The 22,393-nt window shown below is 41.7% G+C and overlaps 1 protein-coding gene and 1 long non-coding RNA gene across 2 annotated transcripts; both read right to left on the bottom strand.

The window, feature by feature from the left end:
- Nucleotides 1–3,143: 3,143 nt before the first annotated feature.
- LOC113012648 (NLR family CARD domain-containing protein 3-like) lies at nucleotides 3,144–16,345 on the bottom strand. Its single transcript, XM_026152950.1, has 8 exons — nucleotides 16,317–16,345; nucleotides 15,887–15,965; nucleotides 13,221–13,425; nucleotides 11,272–13,069; nucleotides 9,907–10,080; nucleotides 9,520–9,693; nucleotides 9,170–9,343; nucleotides 3,144–3,853 (listed from the first exon to the last, which is right to left on the bottom strand). The coding sequence occupies exons 1-8, from the start codon at nucleotides 16,343–16,345 to the stop codon at nucleotides 3,661–3,663; spliced, it is 2,826 nt and encodes a 941-aa protein (XP_026008735.1). The 3' UTR covers nucleotides 3,144–3,660.
- Nucleotides 16,346–17,020: 675 nt separating this feature from the next.
- LOC113011592 (uncharacterized) lies at nucleotides 17,021–20,653 on the bottom strand. Its single transcript, XR_003270583.1, has 3 exons — nucleotides 20,627–20,653; nucleotides 17,313–17,588; nucleotides 17,021–17,057 (listed from the first exon to the last, which is right to left on the bottom strand). It is a non-coding gene; the product is annotated as an uncharacterized LOC113011592 (long non-coding RNA).
- Nucleotides 20,654–22,393: the final 1,740 nt, after the last annotated feature.

Below are 22,393 nucleotides of genomic sequence, written 5' to 3'. Positions count from 1 at the left end.
GCCTGCCATCCATGGATTCTGTCAGTGTTTTGATCTGTTCACCATCAACATTGCGTGCAGCAGCAACCACAGCCTCCCAGACACTGTTCAGAGAGGTGTACTGTTTTCCCTCCTTGTAAATCTCACATTTGATGATGGACCACAGGTTCTCAATGGGGTTCAGATCAGGTGAACAAGGAGGCCATGTCATTAGTTTTTCTTCTTTTATACCCTTTCTTGCCAGCCACGCTGTGGAGTACTTGGACGCGTGTGATGGAGCATTGTCCTGCATGAAAATCATGTTTTTCTTGAAGGATGCAGACTTCTTCCTGTACCACTGCTTGAAGAAGGTGTCTTCCAGAAACTGGCAGTAGGACTGGGAGTTGAGCTTGACTCCATCCTCAACCCGAAAAGGCCCCACAAGCTCATCTTTGATGATACCAGCCCAAACCAGTACTCCACCTCCACCTTGCTGGCGTCTGAGTGGGACTGGAGCTCTCTGCCCTTTACCAATCCAGCCACGGGCCCATCCATCTGGCCCATCAAGACTCACTCTCATTTCATCAGTCCATAAAACCTTAGAAAAACCAGTCTTGAGATATTTCTTGGCCCAGTCTTGACGTTTCAGCTTGTGTGTCTTGTTCAGTGGTGGTCGTCTTTCAGCCTTTCTTACCTTGGCCATGTCTCTGAGTATTGCACACCTTGTGCTTTTGGGCACTCCAGTGATGTTGCAGCTCTGAAATATGGCCAAACTGGTGGCAAGTGGCATCTTGGCAGCTGCACGCTTGACTTTTCTCAGTTCATGGGCAGTTATTTTGTGCCTTGGTTTTTCCACACGCTTCTTGCGACCCTGTTGACTATTTTGAATGAAACGCTTGATTGTTCGATGATCACGCTTCAGAAGCTTTGCAATTTTGAGACTGCTGCATCCCTCTGCAAGATATCTCACTATTTTTGACTTTTCTGAGCCTGTCAAGTCCTTCTTTTGACCCATTTTGCCAAAGGAAAGGACGTTACCTAATAATTATGCACACCTGATATAGGGTGTTGATGTCATTAGACCACACCCCTTCTCATTACAGAGATGCACATCACCTAATATGCTTAATTGGTAGTAGGCTTTCGAGCCTATACAGCTTGGAGTAAGACAACATGCATGAAGAGGATGATGTGGACAAAATACTCATTTGCCTAATAATTCTGCACTCCCTGTATTCATTCACTCTCACATTCACACACTGGTGGAGGTAAGCTACAGTTGTAGTGGTAGGTTAGGTTTTGCCCAAGGACAAAATGACCAAGACAGAGAGAGCTGGCTCATCAGACAGACAAGCTCATCTTGTAACCTACTGGTTCGCTGGTCAGCACACCAGCTGACTAGCGAACCGGCTAACTAGCACACCAGCTAACTAGCACACCGGCTAAATAGCAAATCAGCTAACTAGCAGACCAGCTAACGGCAGCCACAAGCTGAAGGACGATTAAATGTAGTGGAGATATCAGAGATGACACTGGTGTGTCCGATTCACTCTTTAGCACTCTGGTCACTCCGGTGTGTCAGCCAGAACACCACTGAAGGCCAAATGATCCCAGCATGTGGAATAAAGAGCTTAAGGTTTGGTTTGAGACACTTTATTCTTTCACTGATTGATTCTTGCGGCTGTGATCATGTGTGTGGTTTCTTACAAAAAGGAAGTACACAATACAAATACATGACAAATAAGATGAATAGATAAGTTACATATCCAGTTATATGTACGTACATCAGTATAGCTAATATAGCCATATATAAGGACAAAGATCACAGTACTATAATGCAGTAATGTTAAACACAAAGGTGTATATCTACATAAATCTGTCCTATCAGTGATCAGGGTACTGTAGTATACTTCCACTACATAAACTATAGAAACTAAACGACATTAGTGTGACTTTAAGTTACCATCAGTACAGACGAACTGATGGTAGTTGTACAAAATAAAGGCATTGCAATTATTGTGAAGGGCTTCCGGTTAAACTAAGATCAGCTGATTACCTCATAACAAATTGTTTGCTATAGAACGCAGCTCCCACTCTTCATTAATATCATGTACTGTAACTCCCAAGTAACCATGGTTACCCAGCCACGCCCAGTAGTCTCCAGAGAGACCAACAGCTGGTGCACGTTGTAACGCCGTGGCTTTCATAGTCTCTCCTTTTTCTACAGCTCATGTGTTCTTCTTGTGATGGTGCGTCTTGAGGGAGGCTCATACATGCCGTCATTTGTTGATCCTAAGAACGTTCCTCAGACCGACTTCTTCAACAACACTAATCGGCCTGCAGTTTGTAGCTACTCACTTCACTGTGGTGTTTGTTAGCTTGTCTTTCTTTGGTTTTATCCTGACTCCTCCCACAAGCTGATCCTACGTAGTCTGCCCAAGCCTCCCACCTCTGTTTGTTTGGGTGGTTTGTTTGCTGCCATCAACAGCGTGTAATGCATTTAAGTGATACTTCAGACATGAAGTACTGCGACAATAAAAAACTCAACTTTGCTTAAAAATAACTTTAGTTGTATCAACACTGCCCTCTGGAATAATTAGACTTTGGTGACAAACTGATGTGATCTCCATGTTTCCTTTGTTGGACTGTGGGCGAGTGTCAGAACTGAATGTACTGAGTAACATGTGGAGTTTAAATATGTGTCAGTTCCAGTTTTAGAGCTCTAAAGTGCAGCTATCATGTTAGGAATATGTTAGGAATAGACAGGAACACTGAGCACACTGAGGTCAAATCTTTATTTATCCAGTTCATCTGTAGGCTGAGCTCAGTCCATCCATTTAGTGAAATGATGTTTAAAGGTCTCCTTGTTCTGTGAGCGTGCACAGATCCTGAAGCAGAAAGCCTGGGTTAACAGAGAAATGATCATCACTGTGATGATGCTCACCATCTCTGACTGGGATTTGAGGTTTTGTCAAAGCAGCAAAGAAAGCCTGGCTATGTTGGACTGGGTGTGGAAGCAGCTCCCAGTTTGAGTTCAGGAGACAGACACCCTCTCTACTTTGACGATCAGCTTCAAACTTTCCTTTTTGATAAAACTTATAGTTAGAGCTGGATCAGGTGACCCTGAACCATCACTTAGTTATGCTGCTATAGAGATGATAAATGATTTTTTGGTGTGTGGAAAACAGTATTAGCATTAGCTGCTAAATGTGCACTTGAGAACAAATCTATTGTGAATTCAGCCGTGAATGTAGTGTTTCCAGTAAGCTTCCATTTCCAAATGTTAGCTGCTCCTGTCTGCCTCTTTGTCACACACACAGACTGAAATGATTCACAGCCTTGTTTCATCCTTCTGTCAGTGTCACTGACTGTCACTGTGACTGTGGACATACAGCATGGGAAACACACACATGGCTGATACTTGTATCTAAAGTTACAAAATGTTGTCTCTGTCCAAATATTACCTAACTGTAAGTCTACTTTTAATGAAACTCTCAACATGACTTATCAGTTATCATTAATGTTCCTGCAAACAGACTCCTTGAAGACCCCCTACATAAATATCCATGTACTATCCAGCTAGACTAGTGTGTCTGTCCCTGAAAATATTCCTGCATGTGTGATTGTTCATGTCTCATCTGCAGGAAACAAACAGGAAGTGAGTGAAAGACACAGGAAATGATTCCAGCTCTTCCTCCTATATCAGACATTCTCTCCATACCTGAGAGTGTCCAGTCTCCAGCCTGGATCCTTCAGTCCAGCCGACAGAAGCTTCATTCCTGAGAGACCTGGATGATTGTAGCTCAGGTCCAGCTCTCTCAGATGGGAGGGGTTGGAGGTCAGAGCTGAGGCCAGAGAAGTACAGCCTTCCTCTGTGATCAGACAGCCTGACAGACTGCAGACACACAAAACAACAATCCATCTGTTATCCATCTCTATAGCAGCATAACTAAGTGATGGTTCAGGGTCACCTGATCCAGCTCTAACTATAAGTTTTATCAAAAAGGAAAGTTTGAAGCTGATCTTCAAAGTAGAGAGGGTGTCTGTCTCCTGAACTCAAACTGGGAGCTGCTTCCACACCCAGTCCAACATAGCCAGGCTTTCTTTGCTGCTTTGACAAAACCTCAAATCCCAGTCAGAGATGGTGAGCATCATCACAGTGATGATCATTTCTCTGTTAACCCAGGCTTTCTGCTTCAGGATCTGTGCACGCTCACAGAACAAGGAGACCTTTAAACATCATTTCACTAAATGGATGGACTGAGCTCAGCCTACAGATGAACTGGATAAATAAAGATTTGACCTCAGTGTGCTCAGTGTTCCTGTCTATTCCTAACATATTCCTAACATGATAGCTGCACTTTAGAGCTCTAAAACTGGAACTGACACATATTTAAACTCCACATGTTACTCAGTACATTCAGTTCTGACACTCGCCCACAGTCCAACAAAGGAAACATGGAGATCACATCAGTTTGTCACCAAAGTCTAATTATTCCAGAGGGCAGTGTTGATACAACTAAAGTTATTTTTAAGCAAAGTTGAGTTTTTTATTGTCGCAGTACTTCATGTCTGAAGTATCACTTAAATGCATTACACGCTGTTGATGGCAGCAAACAAACCACCCAAACAAACAGAGGTGGGAGGCTTGGGCAGACTACGTAGGATCAGCTTGTGGGAGGAGTCAGGATAAAACCAAAGAAAGACAAGCTAACAAACACCACAGTGAAGTGAGTAGCTACAAACTGCAGGCCGATTAGTGTTGTTGAAGAAGTCGGTCTGAGGAACGTTCTTAGGATCAACAAATGACGGCATGTATGAGCCTCCCTCAAGACGCACCATCACAAGAAGAACACATGAGCTGTAGAAAAAGGAGAGACTATGAAAGCCACGGCGTTACAACGTGCACCAGCTGTTGGTCTCTCTGGAGACTACTGGGCGTGGCTGGGTAACCATGGTTACTTGGGAGTTACAGTACATGATATTAATGAAGAGTGGGAGCTGCGTTCTATAGCAAACAATTTGTTATGAGGTAATCAGCTGATCTTAGTTTAACCGGAAGCCCTTCACAATAATTGCAATGCCTTTATTTTGTACAACTACCATCAGTTCGTCTGTACTGATGGTAACTTAAAGTCACACTAATGTCGTTTAGTTTCTATAGTTTATGTAGTGGAAGTATACTACAGTACCCTGATCACTGATAGGACAGATTTATGTAGATATACACCTTTGTGTTTAACATTACTGCATTATAGTACTGTGATCTTTGTCCTTATATATGGCTATATTAGCTATACTGATGTACGTACATATAACTGGATATGTAACTTATCTATTCATCTTATTTGTCATGTATTTGTATTGTGTACTTCCTTTTTGTAAGAAACCACACACATGATCACAGCCGCAAGAATCAATCAGTGAAAGAATAAAGTGTCTCAAACCAAACCTTAAGCTCTTTATTCCACATGCTGGGATCATTTGGCCTTCAGTGGTGTTCTGGCTGACACACCGGAGTGACCAGAGTGCTAAAGAGTGAATCGGACACACCAGTGTCATCTCTGATATCTCCACTACATTTAATCGTCCTTCAGCTTGTGGCTGCCGTTAGCTGGTCTGCTAGTTAGCTGATTTGCTATTTAGCCGGTGTGCTAGTTAGCTGGTGTGCTAGTTAGCCGGTTCGCTAGTCAGCTGGTGTGCTGACCAGCGAACCAGTAGGTTACAAGATGAGCTTGTCTGTCTGATGAGCCAGCTCTCTCTGTCTTGGTCATTTTGTCCTTGGGCAAAACCTAACCTACCACTACAACTGTAGCTTACCTCCACCAGTGTGTGAATGTGAGAGTGAATGAATACAGGGAGTGCAGAATTATTAGGCAAATGAGTATTTTGTCCACATCATCCTCTTCATGCATGTTGTCTTACTCCAAGCTGTATAGGCTCGAAAGCCTACTACCAATTAAGCATATTAGGTGATGTGCATCTCTGTAATGAGAAGGGGTGTGGTCTAATGACATCAACACCCTATATCAGGTGTGCATAATTATTAGGTAACGTCCTTTCCTTTGGCAAAATGGGTCAAAAGAAGGACTTGACAGGCTCAGAAAAGTCAAAAACAGTGAGATATCTTGCAGAGGGATGCAGCAGTCTCAAAATTGCAAAGCTTCTGAAGCGTGATCATCGAACAATCAAGCGTTTCATTCAAAATAGTCAACAGGGTCGCAAGAAGCGTGTGGAAAAACCAAGGCACAAAATAACTGCCCATGAACTGAGAAAAGTCAAGCGTGCAGCTGCCAAGATGCCACTTGCCACCAGTTTGGCCATATTTTGGAGCTGCAACATCACTGGAGTGCCCAAGAGCACAAGGTGTGCAATACTCAGAGACATGGCCAAGGTAAGAAAGGCTGAAAGACGACCACCACTGAACAAGACACACAAGCTGAAACGTCAAGACTGGGCCAAGAAATATCTCAAGACTGGTTTTTCTAAGGTTTTATGGACTGATGAAATGAGAGTGAGTCTTGATGGGCCAGATGGATGGGCCCGTGGCTGGATTGGTAAAGGGCAGAGAGCTCCAGTCCCACTCAGACGCCAGCAAGGTGGAGGTGGAGTACTGGTTTGGGCTGGTATCATCAAAGATGAGCTTGTGGGGCCTTTTCGGGTTGAGGATGGAGTCAAGCTCAACTCCCAGTCCTACTGCCAGTTTCTGGAAGACACCTTCTTCAAGCAGTGGTACAGGAAGAAGTCTGCATCCTTCAAGAAAAACATGATTTTCATGCAGGACAATGCTCCATCACACGCGTCCAAGTACTCCACAGCGTGGCTGGCAAGAAAGGGTATAAAAGAAGAAAAACTAATGACATGGCCTCCTTGTTCACCTGATCTGAACCCCATTGAGAACCTGTGGTCCATCATCAAATGTGAGATTTACAAGGAGGGAAAACAGTACACCTCTCTGAACAGTGTCTGGGAGGCTGTGGTTGCTGCTGCACGCAATGTTGATGGTGAACAGATCAAAACACTGACAGAATCCATGGATGGCAGGCTTTTGAGTGTCCTTGCAAAGAAAGGTGGCTATATTGGTCGCTGATTTGTTTTTGTTTTGTTTTTGAATGTCAGAAATGTATATTTGTGAATGTGGAGATGTTATATTGGTGTCACTGGTAAAAATAAATAAATGAAATGGGTATATATTTGTTTTTTGTTAAGTTGCCTAATAATTCTGCACAGTAATAGTCACCTGCACACACAGATATCCCCCTAAAATAGCTAAAACTAAAAACAAACTAAAAACTACTTCCAAAAACATTCAGCTTTGATATTAATGAGTTTTTTGGGTTCATTGAGAACATGGTTGTTGTTCAATAATAAAATTATTCCTCAAAAATACAACTTGCCTAATAATTCTGCACTCCCTGTAGTGGGATTGTAAAGGGTCTTTGAGGGTCTCGAAAAGCGCTATATAAATGCAATCCATTATTATTATTAAGAGCATCTTTAGGCCTGACTGTGCTCATCCTTCCTCCAACCTCTCCTTACCAAAGATAACAACTACATCAGTATTAGCTCAATAACAATTTCTGCAATTCAATTGTGGACATTCATTTTTAAACCTTGTGTAAAACGATAAAACCTCAAAGTCTGAGCATTATTCTTTGTGCAAACAGCTCTTGCAGGTTCCCCCGGACTTAGGTTATTTTTATTATTTAATTACTTTCCTTTAAGCAGCTGTTCAGGCTACTAAACTCATCCCAGAAATAACAAGTGACACCATTAATAGTAGAGGTGGGAATCACCATACAACTCGCGATACGATATTATCACAATACTTAACGCACGATACGATATTATTGCGATTTTTTAAAATATTTTGCGATATTTAAATTCTGCACATAAAGGTAAACTTTATCAATATTCATTTTATCTAATATCAAAGTCTCACACTCAGTCTTTCTCTCATTTCAGTCAGTTTTATTGTTGACAAACTGAACGGTTTGTATTACAGTCTAGTCCAACTTAACTGAATGCAACCATCTGGTACAATTATAGCTATTCTGAACTATGCAATTTATGAAAACTATGCAGCCCCTTCAGCAACTGAAGAATTTGAAAGTAAATTTAAAAAAATATATAATTTTACATTAAATAAAAAAGTTTCAAACTTAATTAAAATTAAACATGTCTTAAATTAAAATAAGTAAACTGTCATGTTTATTGCTGCCAAAAAAAAAGTTAAACACATTTGGACAGTGAAGGAATGTCAGGATTGTTGCTCAGAAAAAGGATCAACATGCTCTGAAGTCAACATGCTCTGACTCCAGAGCATGTTGACTTCAGAGAAAAAATTGTTTGTAACAAAATATCGATTTCTGCTGTCCCTGTATCGATACATTATTAGCAAACAAAATATCACGATACTACACAGTATCGATTTTTTCCCCCACCCCTAATTAATAGTGGAGCTAACTTTAACAGGTGAAACTGATTTGACCTATAAGGCTACTGCAGTTACTTCTTATCAGGTTTAGTAGGGAAGACATCTGGATGAGGTAGTTAGTAGTATGTAGTTAGTACCGGGCGACTCCCCTCCCCCACATCGGCACCAGAACCCTGTATTATCTACAGGGTAAGACTGCCTGTTTTATCAAACTATGGCCATTACTACTGTGATCATTTGCAGCCCAGTGTGCCGCTCTCTCTGCTGGGATGAACCACTGGAGCTCACCCAGTCATCCCTTTCTTTCTCTCAAGAAGAAGTGAAATAAATATATTTATTATGTTACGAGTCTAATATTCTTTAAATCAAACTGTAATGAATAAATCAAGCAAGAAGATTTGGTGGCTCCACGTGTTGTAGAAGAAAAGATAAACATCTCATTTTGAGAAATCAGCCTTTAAAATTAAGTACTGTGAATAAAAAACAAACAGCGAGCCAATCAGCAGTCGCCAATATCCTCCTAATTTCATTCACAAAGAAATCAAATATATATATTATGGGCCCAAAGGAGCCTAAATCTTTAAATTAGGCAGTACATGAAGTATTTTTTTAAATAAACAGAGACATGACTATAACAACTTTTAGTAATTCAGAGTCCAATTATCCACTCAAATGGGAATAAAAGTTCACTTGACAGCTGTAAAAGTTACCTGTTTATACAATAATATAAATCACATTTCAAATGATCATCTGTAGAAAAGTTTGAATCCTGACCTGAGAGTTTCCACTGCACACTGTGAACTCTTTAGTCCAGCGGACAGAAGCTTCACTCCTGAATCCTGCAGGTCAGAGTTACTCAGGTCCAGCTCTCTCAGACTGGAGGACTGGGAGCTGAGGACTGAGGACAGAGCTTCACAGCTTCTCTCTGACAGGTTACAGCCACTCAGTCTGAAAAATAAAAGACAATCTATAAAACAAGTACTCATGTAGAGTTTGTTAATACATTTCACAACATTAAATGTTGACTTTCTATTTTTAAAGAAAACATAAACATACTAAGATACAACATCATATGTATGAACTTTAATTAATAATTCTAAAAACTAAATGTTTTCTGATCTGACCTCAGAGTATTCAGTTTACAGTTTAAACGTTGTAGTCCAGCAGACAGAAGCTTCACTCCTGAATCCTGCAGCTTTCTGATACTCAGGTCCAGCTCTGTCAGACTAGAGGACTGCGAGCTGAGAACTGAGGACAGAGCTTCACAGTTTTCCTCTGAGAGTTCACAGATGTTAAGTCTGAAGATAAAAACATGAATAAAGATTGTTGTTAAAGTGTAATCAGGGTGCAATAGCTTATTGTCTTGTGCTGAGCAGGTTAGTAAAACTTCCGTTTAACTTTGAAATGAATAAAAATGCTATGAAACAAGGATAACTGGATAAAGACATAAACAAAAACAAACATCAAACACATAAACAAACAGAACTAAACATAATACAAATTGATCTGACCTCAGAACATTCAGTTTGGCATGTGGACTCTCCACTGCAGCAGACAGAAGCTTTACTGCTGAAGCCTTCAGGCTGTTGGTACTCAGGTCCAGCTCTCTCAGACTACAGGACTGGGAGCTGACCACTGACAACAAATTTTCACAGCCTTTCTCTGAGACGTTACAGCTGCTCAGTCTGTGAGAGAAAGGAAAAAAACAAAAACAAAAAAAACAAACAATATATGTGATCAAATTAAATTTGTTTATATGTTGAACCCTTTTTTTAAAAATTTATTTAAACCTATGAGACTATGAGTGCTACCAGTCCAGTGCACATGATTGGTACCTTGATGGTACCTTGCTCAGGGGTACCACAAGGTAACTATTCGGTGGATTCGACCCCTGACCTTATGATCATGGGGCGACCACTCTGCCTACTGAGCTAATAATTCTGTGTACACTGTCATACAATATTAACTAAAACAATTATTTTAGAAAATTTTAGTAATTCAATAATCATGCTCATTACCTGTGTATTGTGAATAACACTTGATTTTAAACACTAGCTGTATAAAACTCTTCCTGTTAAAGGTGTGTATAAAGGAAATGAGCTGAAATGCAGACTTCATGGAGAATGTTTGCTGTCAGCATATATCAAAGACAAAGCAGAGATCCATCCAGTCTCTTCCACTAAGCCCACAGAGGGACAGACAACCACTCTCACTCACACCTGCATGAAGTTTAGATCACCAGGTAACCTAACTGCATGTCTGTGGACAGTGGGAAGAAACTGTAGAGGACCCAGAGTGAACCCACTGTAATTCTGTGATAACACTGGTTATGGAAGCCTTACAGTTACATATGGTTACTGACAAGAAACACGACCTTAGAGGCAATTTCAGTAATGAAGACCGAGTTTCTCCCTCCATACAGGATGAAAACATGACAGCACAGCAGAGATTTATATTTAAAAAGGGAGGGTGTGCACTGAAAGTGAGATACAAACTTGAACTTAAATTATGAACATCAGAAAAAGATGTAGGTGAAGTCTGGCAGGTGAAGTTTGTGCTTTAGAATAAAACAACCAAACTCCTGGAGTTGGAGACAAATGAACAAGCTGAGGATAATAAACCTGTCAGAGGGGCTGAAGCATCAGAGCTCATGTTCTTATAGGCTGGGTCTGGATTGTCCTTTGATAAGAGTTACAGAACAAAGTGTGTTTTAGAAATGCTGGAGTGAAACATTAAAACTACCATATATTTACTGAGTGACTGATGATCATTTAATTTACTATTTTAAAAAAATGTTACAGTGCTCTTTGAACTCAGCATTTCTGATTTATTTCCCATGATTTTAACAATGAAGCGATGACAACATGTTTACTTACAGAGCTTTGTTGGAGGCTTTGACCACTGGCAGCATTCTCAGAAGAGCCTCCTCTGAAGCAGAGTATTTCTTAAAGTCAAACTCATCCAGATCTTCTTCTGATGACAGTAACATGAAGGTCAGAGCTGAGCACTGAGCAGGAGACAGTTTACCTGTGGAGAGACTTCCTGAATTCCTGTATTGTTGGATCTCCTCCACTAGAGAACGATCATTCAGTTCATTCAGACAGTGGATCAGATTGATGCTTTTCTCTGCAGACAGATTCTTACTGAGCTTCTTCTTGATGTACTGGACTGTTTCCTGATTGGTCAGTGAGTTACTTCCTGTTTGTGTCATCAGGGCTCGTAGGAGAGTCTGATTGGTCTGCAGGGAAAGACCCAGGAGGAAGCGGAGGAACAAGTCCAGGTGTCCATTTGGACTCTGTAAGGCCTTGTTCACAGCACTCTGGTAGAAGTGTTTCTTTGCAGATTCTCCTGTTTCAGACTTCTTGGATGTTGTTTGTTGTTGTTCCAGCAGATTGAGTCCAGAGTTGATGAAGGTCAGATGGACATGAAGAGCAGCCAGAAACTCCTGAACACTCAGATGGATGAAGCAGAACACCTTGTCCTGGTACAGTCCTCTCTCCTCTTTAAAGATCTGTGTGAACACTCCTGAGTACACTGAGGCTGCTCTGATATCGATGCCACACTCTGTCAGGTCTGATTCATAGAAGATCAGGTTTCCTTTCTGCAGCTGATCAAAAGCCAGTTTTCCCAGAGACTCCATCATCTTCCTGCTCTCTGGACTCCAGTGTGGATCTGTCTCAGCTCCTCCATCATACTTGACCTTCTTCACTTTGGCCTGAACCACCAGGAAGTGGATGTACATCTCAGTCAGGGTCTTGGGCAGCTGTCCTCCCTCTCTGGTTTCCAGCACATCCTCCAGAACTGTAGCAGTGATCCAGCAGAAGACTGGGATGTGGCACATGATGTGGAGGCTTCGTGATGTCTTGATGTGGGAGATGATCCTGCTGGCCTGCTCCTCATCTCTGAATCTCTTCCTGAAGTACTCCTCCTTCTGTGGGTCAGTGAACCCTCTGACCTCTGTCACCATGCCAACACAGTCAGGAGGGATCTGATTGGCTGCTGCAGGTCGTGTGGTTATCCAGAGGCGAGCAGAGGGAAGCAGTTTCCCCCTGATGAGGTTTATCAGCAGCACATCCACTGAGGTGGACTTTCTAGGGTCAGTTAGGATTGTAGTTTTGTGGAAGTCCAGAGGAAGTCGACACTCATCCAGACCATCAAAGATGAACACAACCTGGAAGTCTTCAAAGCTGCAGATTCCTGCTTCTTTGGTTTCAGTAAAGAAGTGATGAACAAGTCCCACCAAGCTGAACTTTTCCTCTTTCAGCACATTCAGCTCTCTGAAAGTGAATGGAAATATGAACTGGATGTCCTGGTTGGCTTTGTCTTCAGCCCAGTCCAGGCTGTATTTCTGTGTTAAGACTGTTTTCCCAATGCCAGCCACTCCCTTTGTCAGCACTGTTCTGATTGGTTCATCTCTTCCAGGTGAGGCTTTAAAGATGTCTTCTTGTCTGATGGTTGTTTCTGGTCTGTCTGGTTTCCTGGATGCTGTTTCAATCTGTCTGACCTCATGTTCATCATTGACCTCTGCAGTCCCTCCCTCTGTGATGTAGAGCTCTGTGTAGATCTGATTCAGGAGGGTTGGGTTTCCTGCTTTAGCGATGCCCTCAAACACACACTGGAACTTCTTCTTCAGCTTAGACTTAAGTTTACGATGACAAACAGCAGCTGGAAGTTCTGAATAATAATAATAAAAATACAACTTTAACAATCACATTTTACAAAATGCTGATGACAATTTCTGACCCACTGAGAAATGACTGAACACACTGGTGTCACAAGTCTCTCATTTATCCAGCAGCTTAAATCTTTAGATAAATCCTCTTACGTCTCTGCAGACGGTCAGCCAGCTCCTCCTGCTTCATTCTCCTCAGGAAGTCCACTGTGATCTTCACAAATGCCTCTCTGCTGTTTCTCCTCTGCTCATCATCCTCCCTCTGAAACTCCAAGCACTGGGGCTTATTTGGATTCAGAGCCTTCTGGATCTTCTTCAGCTCGTTCTTCACAAAAGTGATGATGTTGTCCTCCAGCAGCTGGAACAGAATACTTTATGAATGACCCACCACTCTGAACTTTAGTCCACACAACATCCACTTCTTTACGATCAAGGGGCATATCATCCACGAACTCTTTACCAATTATAGGTTTGACTTTATCTGATTAACTGAGACTTTGTCCACAACTCCACGATCCCAAAACGTTGATGCTGTTCATATGAATGCAGCGATTTCAGTGGGAGAAACATTTCACTGGTGTTCAGAGCTGAACTACCAACAGGTTGATGATCAAAGCCAGAAACTTGGAGATGTTTCAGGTGACTGAGTTGATCGTACAGACAACTGGTCTTAAAGGTTCACTCTGTTTACACATACAGATCAGTATTTAAGGTTTGACTCTCATCATCCACTGGGGCACAAACTGGGCGTCATCAGGACGCTACAACACAGAACAAACACCATCCCCACAGACACAGCAGCCAGCGAAGCAGAAGAACTTCACATCAAGAAGGTCCTGAGTAAATGTGAACGCTGGTTTGAGGGCGGAGTCAAGGAGGCCATTTATGTGAAAAGGAAAGACCATCTCTGAATGGAGGAGGGGCCTAAGGGTACATTTGTCACCATCTTACATGCTGTGATTGCAGCCATTCCCCAGCTCTCTGTGAACTGGACTCATGACCATTGATCAACAACCATTGATCAATGGTCCTGACAATATGCGTACCAATGATCAATGAACTGACCTCCCAGCCCATTGTTCCTTCAGTGGGCTGGTTTCAGTCATACAAATGTCCTGTTTATGAGATTGAAACCTGCAGTCAGCTGAGACTGAAGAAGTCACCTGATGATGATGAAACGTTTCTCCCACTGAAAACATCCAGATGAACAGAATCAAGCTTTTTGGGATTTACGTACCTGGATGATTGAGCATCAAGACACAACTCTGTGACTTTTCTCAGATGAATAAATCCTCTCCTCCAGCTTTGTTTACATCTACCAGCCCTGTGGCGCTGCCCAGGGACAATAATCTATGTGAGAGGTGGAAAGTCATACAGGTGTCTGCTCCTGCCTTCAGTTATTTTATCTACTGTGTGTCAACTGGCTGAACCTCCTCCAACTGTCTACTGTCTCCCTAAACTCAACAATGACTTAGTGATCTATCCATTCTCTGACCAAAGACATCCTGCTGCAGGAGGTTAACATAGCAGCCAATGATGATCCCACTCACTGTGAACAACACATTTGGACCTGATTTGCTGCTCTGGTTTACACGTGAACTTCCACTGCTGCTGTCACCAACTTGAGAGGCTCTACAGAAAAACTGGACTTGTCCATAAAAATCATAAACTACATTACAAGGACAGCATTGCTCAATCAACTCTAATACTGACATGTTATCTCTTCTAACTAAGGTACAGACACTCAAACTTGCTGCTTTCAGTGAGAAGTCAAATGTCTGAATATGAGCTGGAAGCTGCTGAGAGTCCTCCTCCTTCCCGTGGGGTTTACTTTCTCTACTACTTTCACTATAAACACGCCCCTTTCATGCACCTGCAGAGGGCCACCAGCAGATGGAGCTGTCTTAAACAAATCCACTTGGATAGTTAGCTGTAGATGACTTTATCAGTATGATTGTAGGACTTTGAGTTATTCTTTAGATTTATTTAAACTCTTATATTGTGCACAAGTGTTGAGCGACCCATAATTTCTCTGTACTTTTCATAAGAGCAGCCAGACTTTCAGCTAGTTTTTCTTTGCTCTGCAGGTTTATGAAGGTGTGTCAAAGTTGTTCTTTGGACATTAGCTGCTTATTAAATCATTTTCAGTCCTCGTACAGGAACATTCTTCAAGCTAAATCCAAGTGTGTTAGACCAGAGTTAACCTGATAGATATGTGTGGGTGTGTAACTCTTAGAAGCTGATTGGCTGCTTTTTATGGGGGCTGGGTCTTTGGAAAGTGTTTTAGTAACACACCCTGAACTGCACACTTTAACAAACAACATGAGATTTTAACTGTAATGTAAAACTCATGTGATTCACTGTTATTAAGCACAAACACATCTATGGCCCTGTTTCCATTAGTAGCTGCTCAGATCGACTCACCACAGGTCGCCACGACTGGACTGGATCCACTGGTTTCCATTACAGTTGAGGACCACCTAATGTGGTCGTCTCAATACAGCCGAGTGTCAGCTCACATCATTAGTAAGTGCTAATGCTGCTAATTTCCATCATATTTGTCATTTATTGCTCAAAGTTATTGAAGAAACAGTTATTCAGCTTCATTCCCACTGATCTCGACTACAAACTGTTTCACTTTGGTTTCTGTTTAAAGCCTCGATGTTTAAAACGTTTCCCTGTGATCACATTTGCACCGTCTGATTTCAAAGTTTGTTTCTTTTGGTCATTTAGTCCACAGAGTCCTTGGTGTTCTGAAAGGGACCTATAAATAAATGCATTATTATTAATATTAAAGTAGTTGTTGTACATGTACAGACCATAAATATGGAGTCCAGCTGTGTTTGATGCTGCTGGGCAGACTGACCACTGGGAACCTCTGAGCTCTGCTGGTCCACTCTGTGGAGGAACCATGAAGGATTAGATCAACACAGGATAAAGATCCAGGAGTTTCTGCTCAAATAACTTCATCTGAATCAAGTCTGTCAAGTTTTAAACTCTCAGATTGTGAACATATCAGTAATTTTCAGTCTGTTTTCATGGACGTCCTTTCAGTGGTGATGTCAGGGATGATTTTGAAGAAGCTCATCAAACTGAACCATCAGCAGATCACTGCTCCAAAACCAGAACATGATCCGAGTCTCCCTCCACCACCAGAACACCAGCTTTACTAACGTGGTAGATCAGTGTAGTACAGATCAATAACTGATGAGTCATTTGATCAAAATCACTGAGTGCTTCACGTCTGACCCTCTGATGCTTCTGTAGACATTTTGCATATTTAATGAATGTCTGACAGTTTTACATTCATTCTATGAACACAGTGGAAATGTTGTGTTATAGTCTCCATGTTGTTTCCAGCATCATAAATTCTTAAGTTCAGAAAATTAGATTCTTTCTTCACAGCTGAAAAACAACAACATTTATTCTCTATTGAAATCTGCATCGTCCACTCCAAAGGTCACAATCTGAAGGTAACATCTGGTTTTGTTCCCTGTGGTTAACTCTGAGCATCAGTATGGTGGGATTTATCCACTACATCCACACCACTGTGGTTCAGTGTTGTCCTGATGGAGTAACAGCAGCCAGTATGATCCAGGCTTTAGCTGCTGGGTCTCTGTGTGACCTCTCAGACTGTTTAACAGATCAGACACAAAGAGAATCAGAGCAGCTCTGTTCTTTAAAGACAAACATGAACCCACTCAGGTCACACTTTCCCCACAGATATGAGCATCACTGTCCTCAAACAGCAAATGACCAAGTCGAACATTTGGATCTTTTCTCTTTCATTGTTTTCTTTTTAATGAATCTTTGTAACAATCTGAGGATGTTTCAGGTCATATTTATCCAGGAAACACAAACATGTAAAGGAGTCATCACAGCTCTCTGACCTCGTTGCTCCAGGTTCACCACTGAAGTTGGAGGGAATCTTTGGACCAGTCACTCCTCACAGACGGACAGCTGGACCCTGCAGACTGTGACCTCTGACCTCTGCAGACACAAACATGATTGAAGCAGCTGTGATCACACAGACTGCAGATAATGCAGCTGTTTCCTGTCAGTAACATCCTCTTAGATTAGAGTTCAGCTTTTTACAGGAAAACTGGACAAAACTGATTTTTGTTACAAACTCATTTTCATTTCCTCTCAGCTCACAAACACAGTCAGACAATCAACCAGAGTCAACACTGATTATAATGTCAGTGCAGAATTATTTCTGTTACTCAGTGAGTTCAGCTCTCTGACCTCGTTGCTCCAGGTTCACCACTGAACTCTGGATTTTGAACTTTGGACCGGTCACTCCTCACAGACGGACAGCTGGACCCTGCAGACTCTGCTCTGTCCTCCTCTTCCTCCATCATCATCTTCAGTCAGTCTGAGAGGTAAACCACAAACACTCAGTGAGTTCACATTAACAGGAGGAACTGAGTTACAGTCGCTGACCTCTGACCTGTCATGTGACCATGAAACCAGGTCAATGTGTCTGTAGGTTCAGTCATCCAGGTCATGTGATCTAAGGAGCTTGGAGAGAAAAGAGACGTCTTTAAGTTTCTGGAAGACGTTTCATCTGAGAAGCTTCTTCAGCTCTAAAACCAAACGGTGGAGAGTCCCAGATATTTAAACCTGAGAGGGAAAGAAAGCATGTCGCTGACCCACCACTGATGTTATTTCAAGGAGGAAACTGAGAGCCTTTGCACCAGGAGCACAAACATCAGCTCCAGCAATGATCCACTGATGTGTTTTTATTCCATGTATGAATGTTGTTATTGACAGAGATGACGTTTGTGTGTCAGTGATGCAGTGACTGTTGTTGTTACCTGTACAGGCTGGTTAGACTCTATGAAACAGATCATACAGATCTCTGCATGTTAGAAGAGACTATTAAAGGTCATGAATGAGACAAAGGCAGGGAGGCGTCCTTTACAGCTAAACAGCAGAGTGAGAGAACAGCCAGCACCTCTACATTTATCACATTATACAGCACATGTATGATACTGACAGGGATGAGAAGAATTTAGTGATTCTGATCCCATCATTGATATTACTTATTGATTCTCAGTAGCTCTGCTCTGACAGTCACCACCATCACTGAGCAGCATATCAAAGACATTTGTGCACATTAACTGCATGTTGTGGCTCAAATGTTTGTGCATGTTGGAGGCATTTCCTCTTTGTTGTGATCAGTGTTGGTCATTACTCAAAACAGTCATTATTACACATATTACACAGAACACTTTGATTAAAAGTAATGGAGTACGTTACTTCATTACTCCTCATAACATTACTTTGATGTTACTGTGTAAAATGAACAAATGAGCATGTAACAACATAAAGCTGAGGTACAGCCCCACACACCAACACAGATCCTGATGAGGTCACGTGATGTTTCTCTGAGTGTTTATGAACACAAATCAAAGATGAAACAGCACAAAGACACTTCAAAGTGATTCTACTGTAGAAACATGAACAGGTAGAAACCTGCAGCCTGACTGCTCATCACTTTGTTACCTGTTCAAGTTCAGCAGCAGCAGCTCACTTTACGAACACTCTTCCTATTTTCAAGTTACAAAAAAGAGCTATAAGAATTATAAACCAATCAAACTATATAGAACCAACTAACATTTTGTTTATTAATCTGAATACCCTGAAATTTTATGATTTAGTTGAATATAAAATGGCACAGATAATGTATAAAGTAGAGATGGCACGATACCACTTTTTTATATATTAGACTTAATAGTCACTATGTACAGTAATTGACTTCTATTCATTTTACATCAAATTAAAACTTTGGGTGTCAGATAATTATTTATTAAAAGCTCGACATTTTAAATGAGAATAAGAAAGAAAAGTATGTCTTTGTGCCCCCTTTTCCCAGTTAATGCCCTATCGGCCCCCCTGGCTAAACTTTGCTAGATCCGCCCCTGCACAGTTACCAGCCGTCAGCTACGTAGAAAAAGATCCTGGTGTAGAAAGTAATATTAAATAAATTCTAACAACAGCTTATCAAGCTTAAACGTGCTGCTGTTGTTCAGCCGCTGGTTTCCTCTTTCTGGCGCAAAGTGGACCAAAAACAAACGAGAGACAGACTCGCGACAGAAAAGCCGATCAGCTGATTTAAGCAGTTTCACGATTGAAGTAGCAGCCGGAGAGCGAGAGGCAGTCGCTTGTTAAGCTTAACGTGGGAATGCTTTACAAACATTCAGAGATGGACTTACACACTTGCTTTACTCGGGGATAACTTTGTCGGAGATGAAATGCCAGGTTGCTAGCGAAGCTCCACATGCTATCCAGACCACCACAGGTCCTGCATGCCACAGCTGCTCTATCACGTGATGCATACGTTCTGAGGTGAGTTACGGCGTGTTGCAAGTTTTGTGAGGTGCTTTCGTGATATTTAATGGATCGGATTACATTTTTTATTTTTCTCCGATATCCGATCCAGTAATTCAGGTCAGTATCGGACCGATACCGATACGTAATATCGGATCGGTCCATCTCTAGTATAAAGCACAAAATAACTTGCTTTGCCCCAGTACTCAGAAGCTGTTCAAAGTCAGAGAGAGTCAATATGACTTAAGGGGAAGAGATTTCTTTAAAAAAAACAAGATAAGGACAAATATAAAGCAGAGATGTGTTTCTGTTAGAGGAGGTAACCTGTGGAATAGTTCTGACAGGGATTTAAAAAGGTGTAGTTCATTTTCCTCAGGGATAGCTCAGTAGGTAAAGTGGTCGCCCCATGATCGGAAGGTCGGCGGTTCGAATCCACTTAACGGCTACCCTGAGGTACCCCTGAGCAAGGTACCGTCCCTACACACTGCTCCCCGGGCGCCTGCTTAGTGGGCTGCCCACTGCTTCACTGAGTGAATGGGTCAAATGCAGAGAAAAACAAGTAATTTCCCCATGGGGATCAATAAAGTATCCATTATTATTATTATTATTATTATTATTATTATTATTAAAAACATGTTTAAAAATAGAGTATTAGAAAAATATATAAATCAAGAATGAAAAGAGCAAAAAAAAAAAAAACAACCTCTTGATTCTTTCCGGTGCTGGTCTGGGGTCAGTGTTTACTCAGCTTTAACCTCACTCTGGGTTCTTGGCTAGCTTAGCGTTAGCTTAGTGTTAGCATGCTGTGTGCTAGCTCAGCGTCAGAGCTCTGCAGGTGTCTCGTGTGTAAATATTAATCACAGTGACAGTAAAGGAGGTAAAGGGCTGTGACGTCATCACGTACGCTGCGTCCTCTGTGGGCTCTGAGTGAACTCAAAGTACAAACTACAAGTACACAAACACGAACGTAGCTCAGAGTGGCGGACACACTCGGCCTCGTTGGTCCAGCTGTGAGTCCGTTACCGTGAACTATGGAGCGGCAGATTTGTGCTGAACTAAGCTGCACACAGCTGATGTTAGCCAGGAAACATTACACACTGACTTTAATGGAGAGACCGGAAATACAAACACACACAGTTTGTTGTGTGAAGAAATCAAACACGAGCTGAACAAACAGTAAAGTTCCTAAAGACAAACTGTTAAAGGAGGAAACAAAGCAAACTTACAGTTTCTTCACACCAACAACAAGCTCCACTCCACACCTGGACACTAAACACGGACACACAGGTGAGCTGCTTCCTGGAAGGAGGCGGGGCTCCACCTGAAACTCAGCACAGGTGGGAGGGGCTCAGCTCTGTGTGTGCTGATGTGTTAACTTTAAAAATATGCCGTCTGACTGCTCAGACTGAGTCAGAGTAAAGTTCACATGCTGACGTGTGGAGACATGAAACCTTGTTGTAGCTGCAGGTGTGAACACACTGATCCCAGATCAGCTCTGCTGTATTTGTAACATGAACATTTCTGCTGCAAAGCTTCAAATGTTCAGCATGTTTCTCTGTTTCCAGTCTATAGATCCAGTCACACTTTCTACCTTCACCTGTGCAGTAAAGACTGAGAGCAGAGCTGAAAGCAAGCGTCCAATCAGTGAGCAGCATCAACACCTGAGCTTCATTCAGACTCTGTTATTGAAGATGTTGTTGGTACAAAGTTCATCTGCTGCTCACATGAATCCATGAAAGATTTATTTCACTGAATGTTTCTTCAAAGCTCATTTCAACCTGTTGAAGTCATGAATGAAAGTGCAGACTGAGAGTGGATCACATGATGTTTGAGGTGTGTCATGTGACATGTTCAGTATTGTCACACATGTCTAGATTGTCCCTGATATCATAACTGCTCAAACACTGATGATTATATTTGAAGAATTATTCCTGATGGCAGCAAAGTTTGAATGGAGCTCTCTGTCTGTGCTGATTTGTCGCCCTCTGGAGGTCAAAGCACAAACTGCATGATGTCACTGTAACCACCACAGAGACAGGAAGTGTTTTTATGACTGAAACACTGAAATGATGCTAACGGCTGTCGTTAGGCTCACTGACAGCAGTGCTGATGTGTTCATGTCAAACACTGGCTCAGGTCAGACTCCTTCATCCTTCTCCAGCGTGAGGCCGCCCTCAGACCCACAGGAGCTCTGACCTTTGACCTCCTGACCCTAACCATTTTAGTCTTGTTGCATCTTTAAATGCAAATCCTGTGAAATGGTCAGGGGCGGCTCTAGAGAAATTTTCTTAGGGTGACAAAATCAAAGCCTTTTCCCCCAAACACATATGCAGGTGGTTACATGTGGTTAAAATGATTCAAATGCAGTAAGTATGCACGTTTTTCATATAAATATAGTCTATAACTTAATTATTGTCTGTACCCACATGATTACACACTTTAGTTACATGAAACATGTGAGTTTTGATGTTATGTACTGTACAGCCTGTATATTAAATACATATGTAGCCCAATAAGTATAAACTCCAGAAAGCTACACAACATGGGGCGCTTCATTTACAAACACAAGTCTAACTTAAGTTTCACTGTTTTTGTTAGAAAACAGTCACATTGTTGCAGCTTAAATGACACAAAATGTCAGAAATCTGCACTGTCATGAACAAACATGTAAACCTCATTTTTCATGATTTGTTGGATTCACCCTCTGAGGTCTGAAACACAACCGGACATTTGTGACTCCTTTGAGTTTACGTTTGTATTTCACCCTCAGATTGTTTCATTTTATTTTTTCCTCCTCTTGCTTTGTTTGGTATCTTTTCAGCTCAACTGAATTTAGTTGTTTTTTCACTGACATACTGCATTAGTATTACTATTACTATTAATGTAACTATTACTGATCTGAAATCACACAAAGAACCTAAAATCCTAGCAGTATTTTTTACTGTAAAAAAACCACAGACGTGTTGGGTAAATGTTTATAACTTGAAATGCAA

This window comes from Astatotilapia calliptera, chromosome 19 (assembly GCF_900246225.1).
Source record: "Astatotilapia calliptera chromosome 19, fAstCal1.2, whole genome shotgun sequence".
NCBI classification, from domain to species: domain Eukaryota; kingdom Metazoa; phylum Chordata; class Actinopteri; order Cichliformes; family Cichlidae; genus Astatotilapia; species Astatotilapia calliptera.
This window is presented reverse-complemented; position numbering and strand designations above follow the sequence as displayed.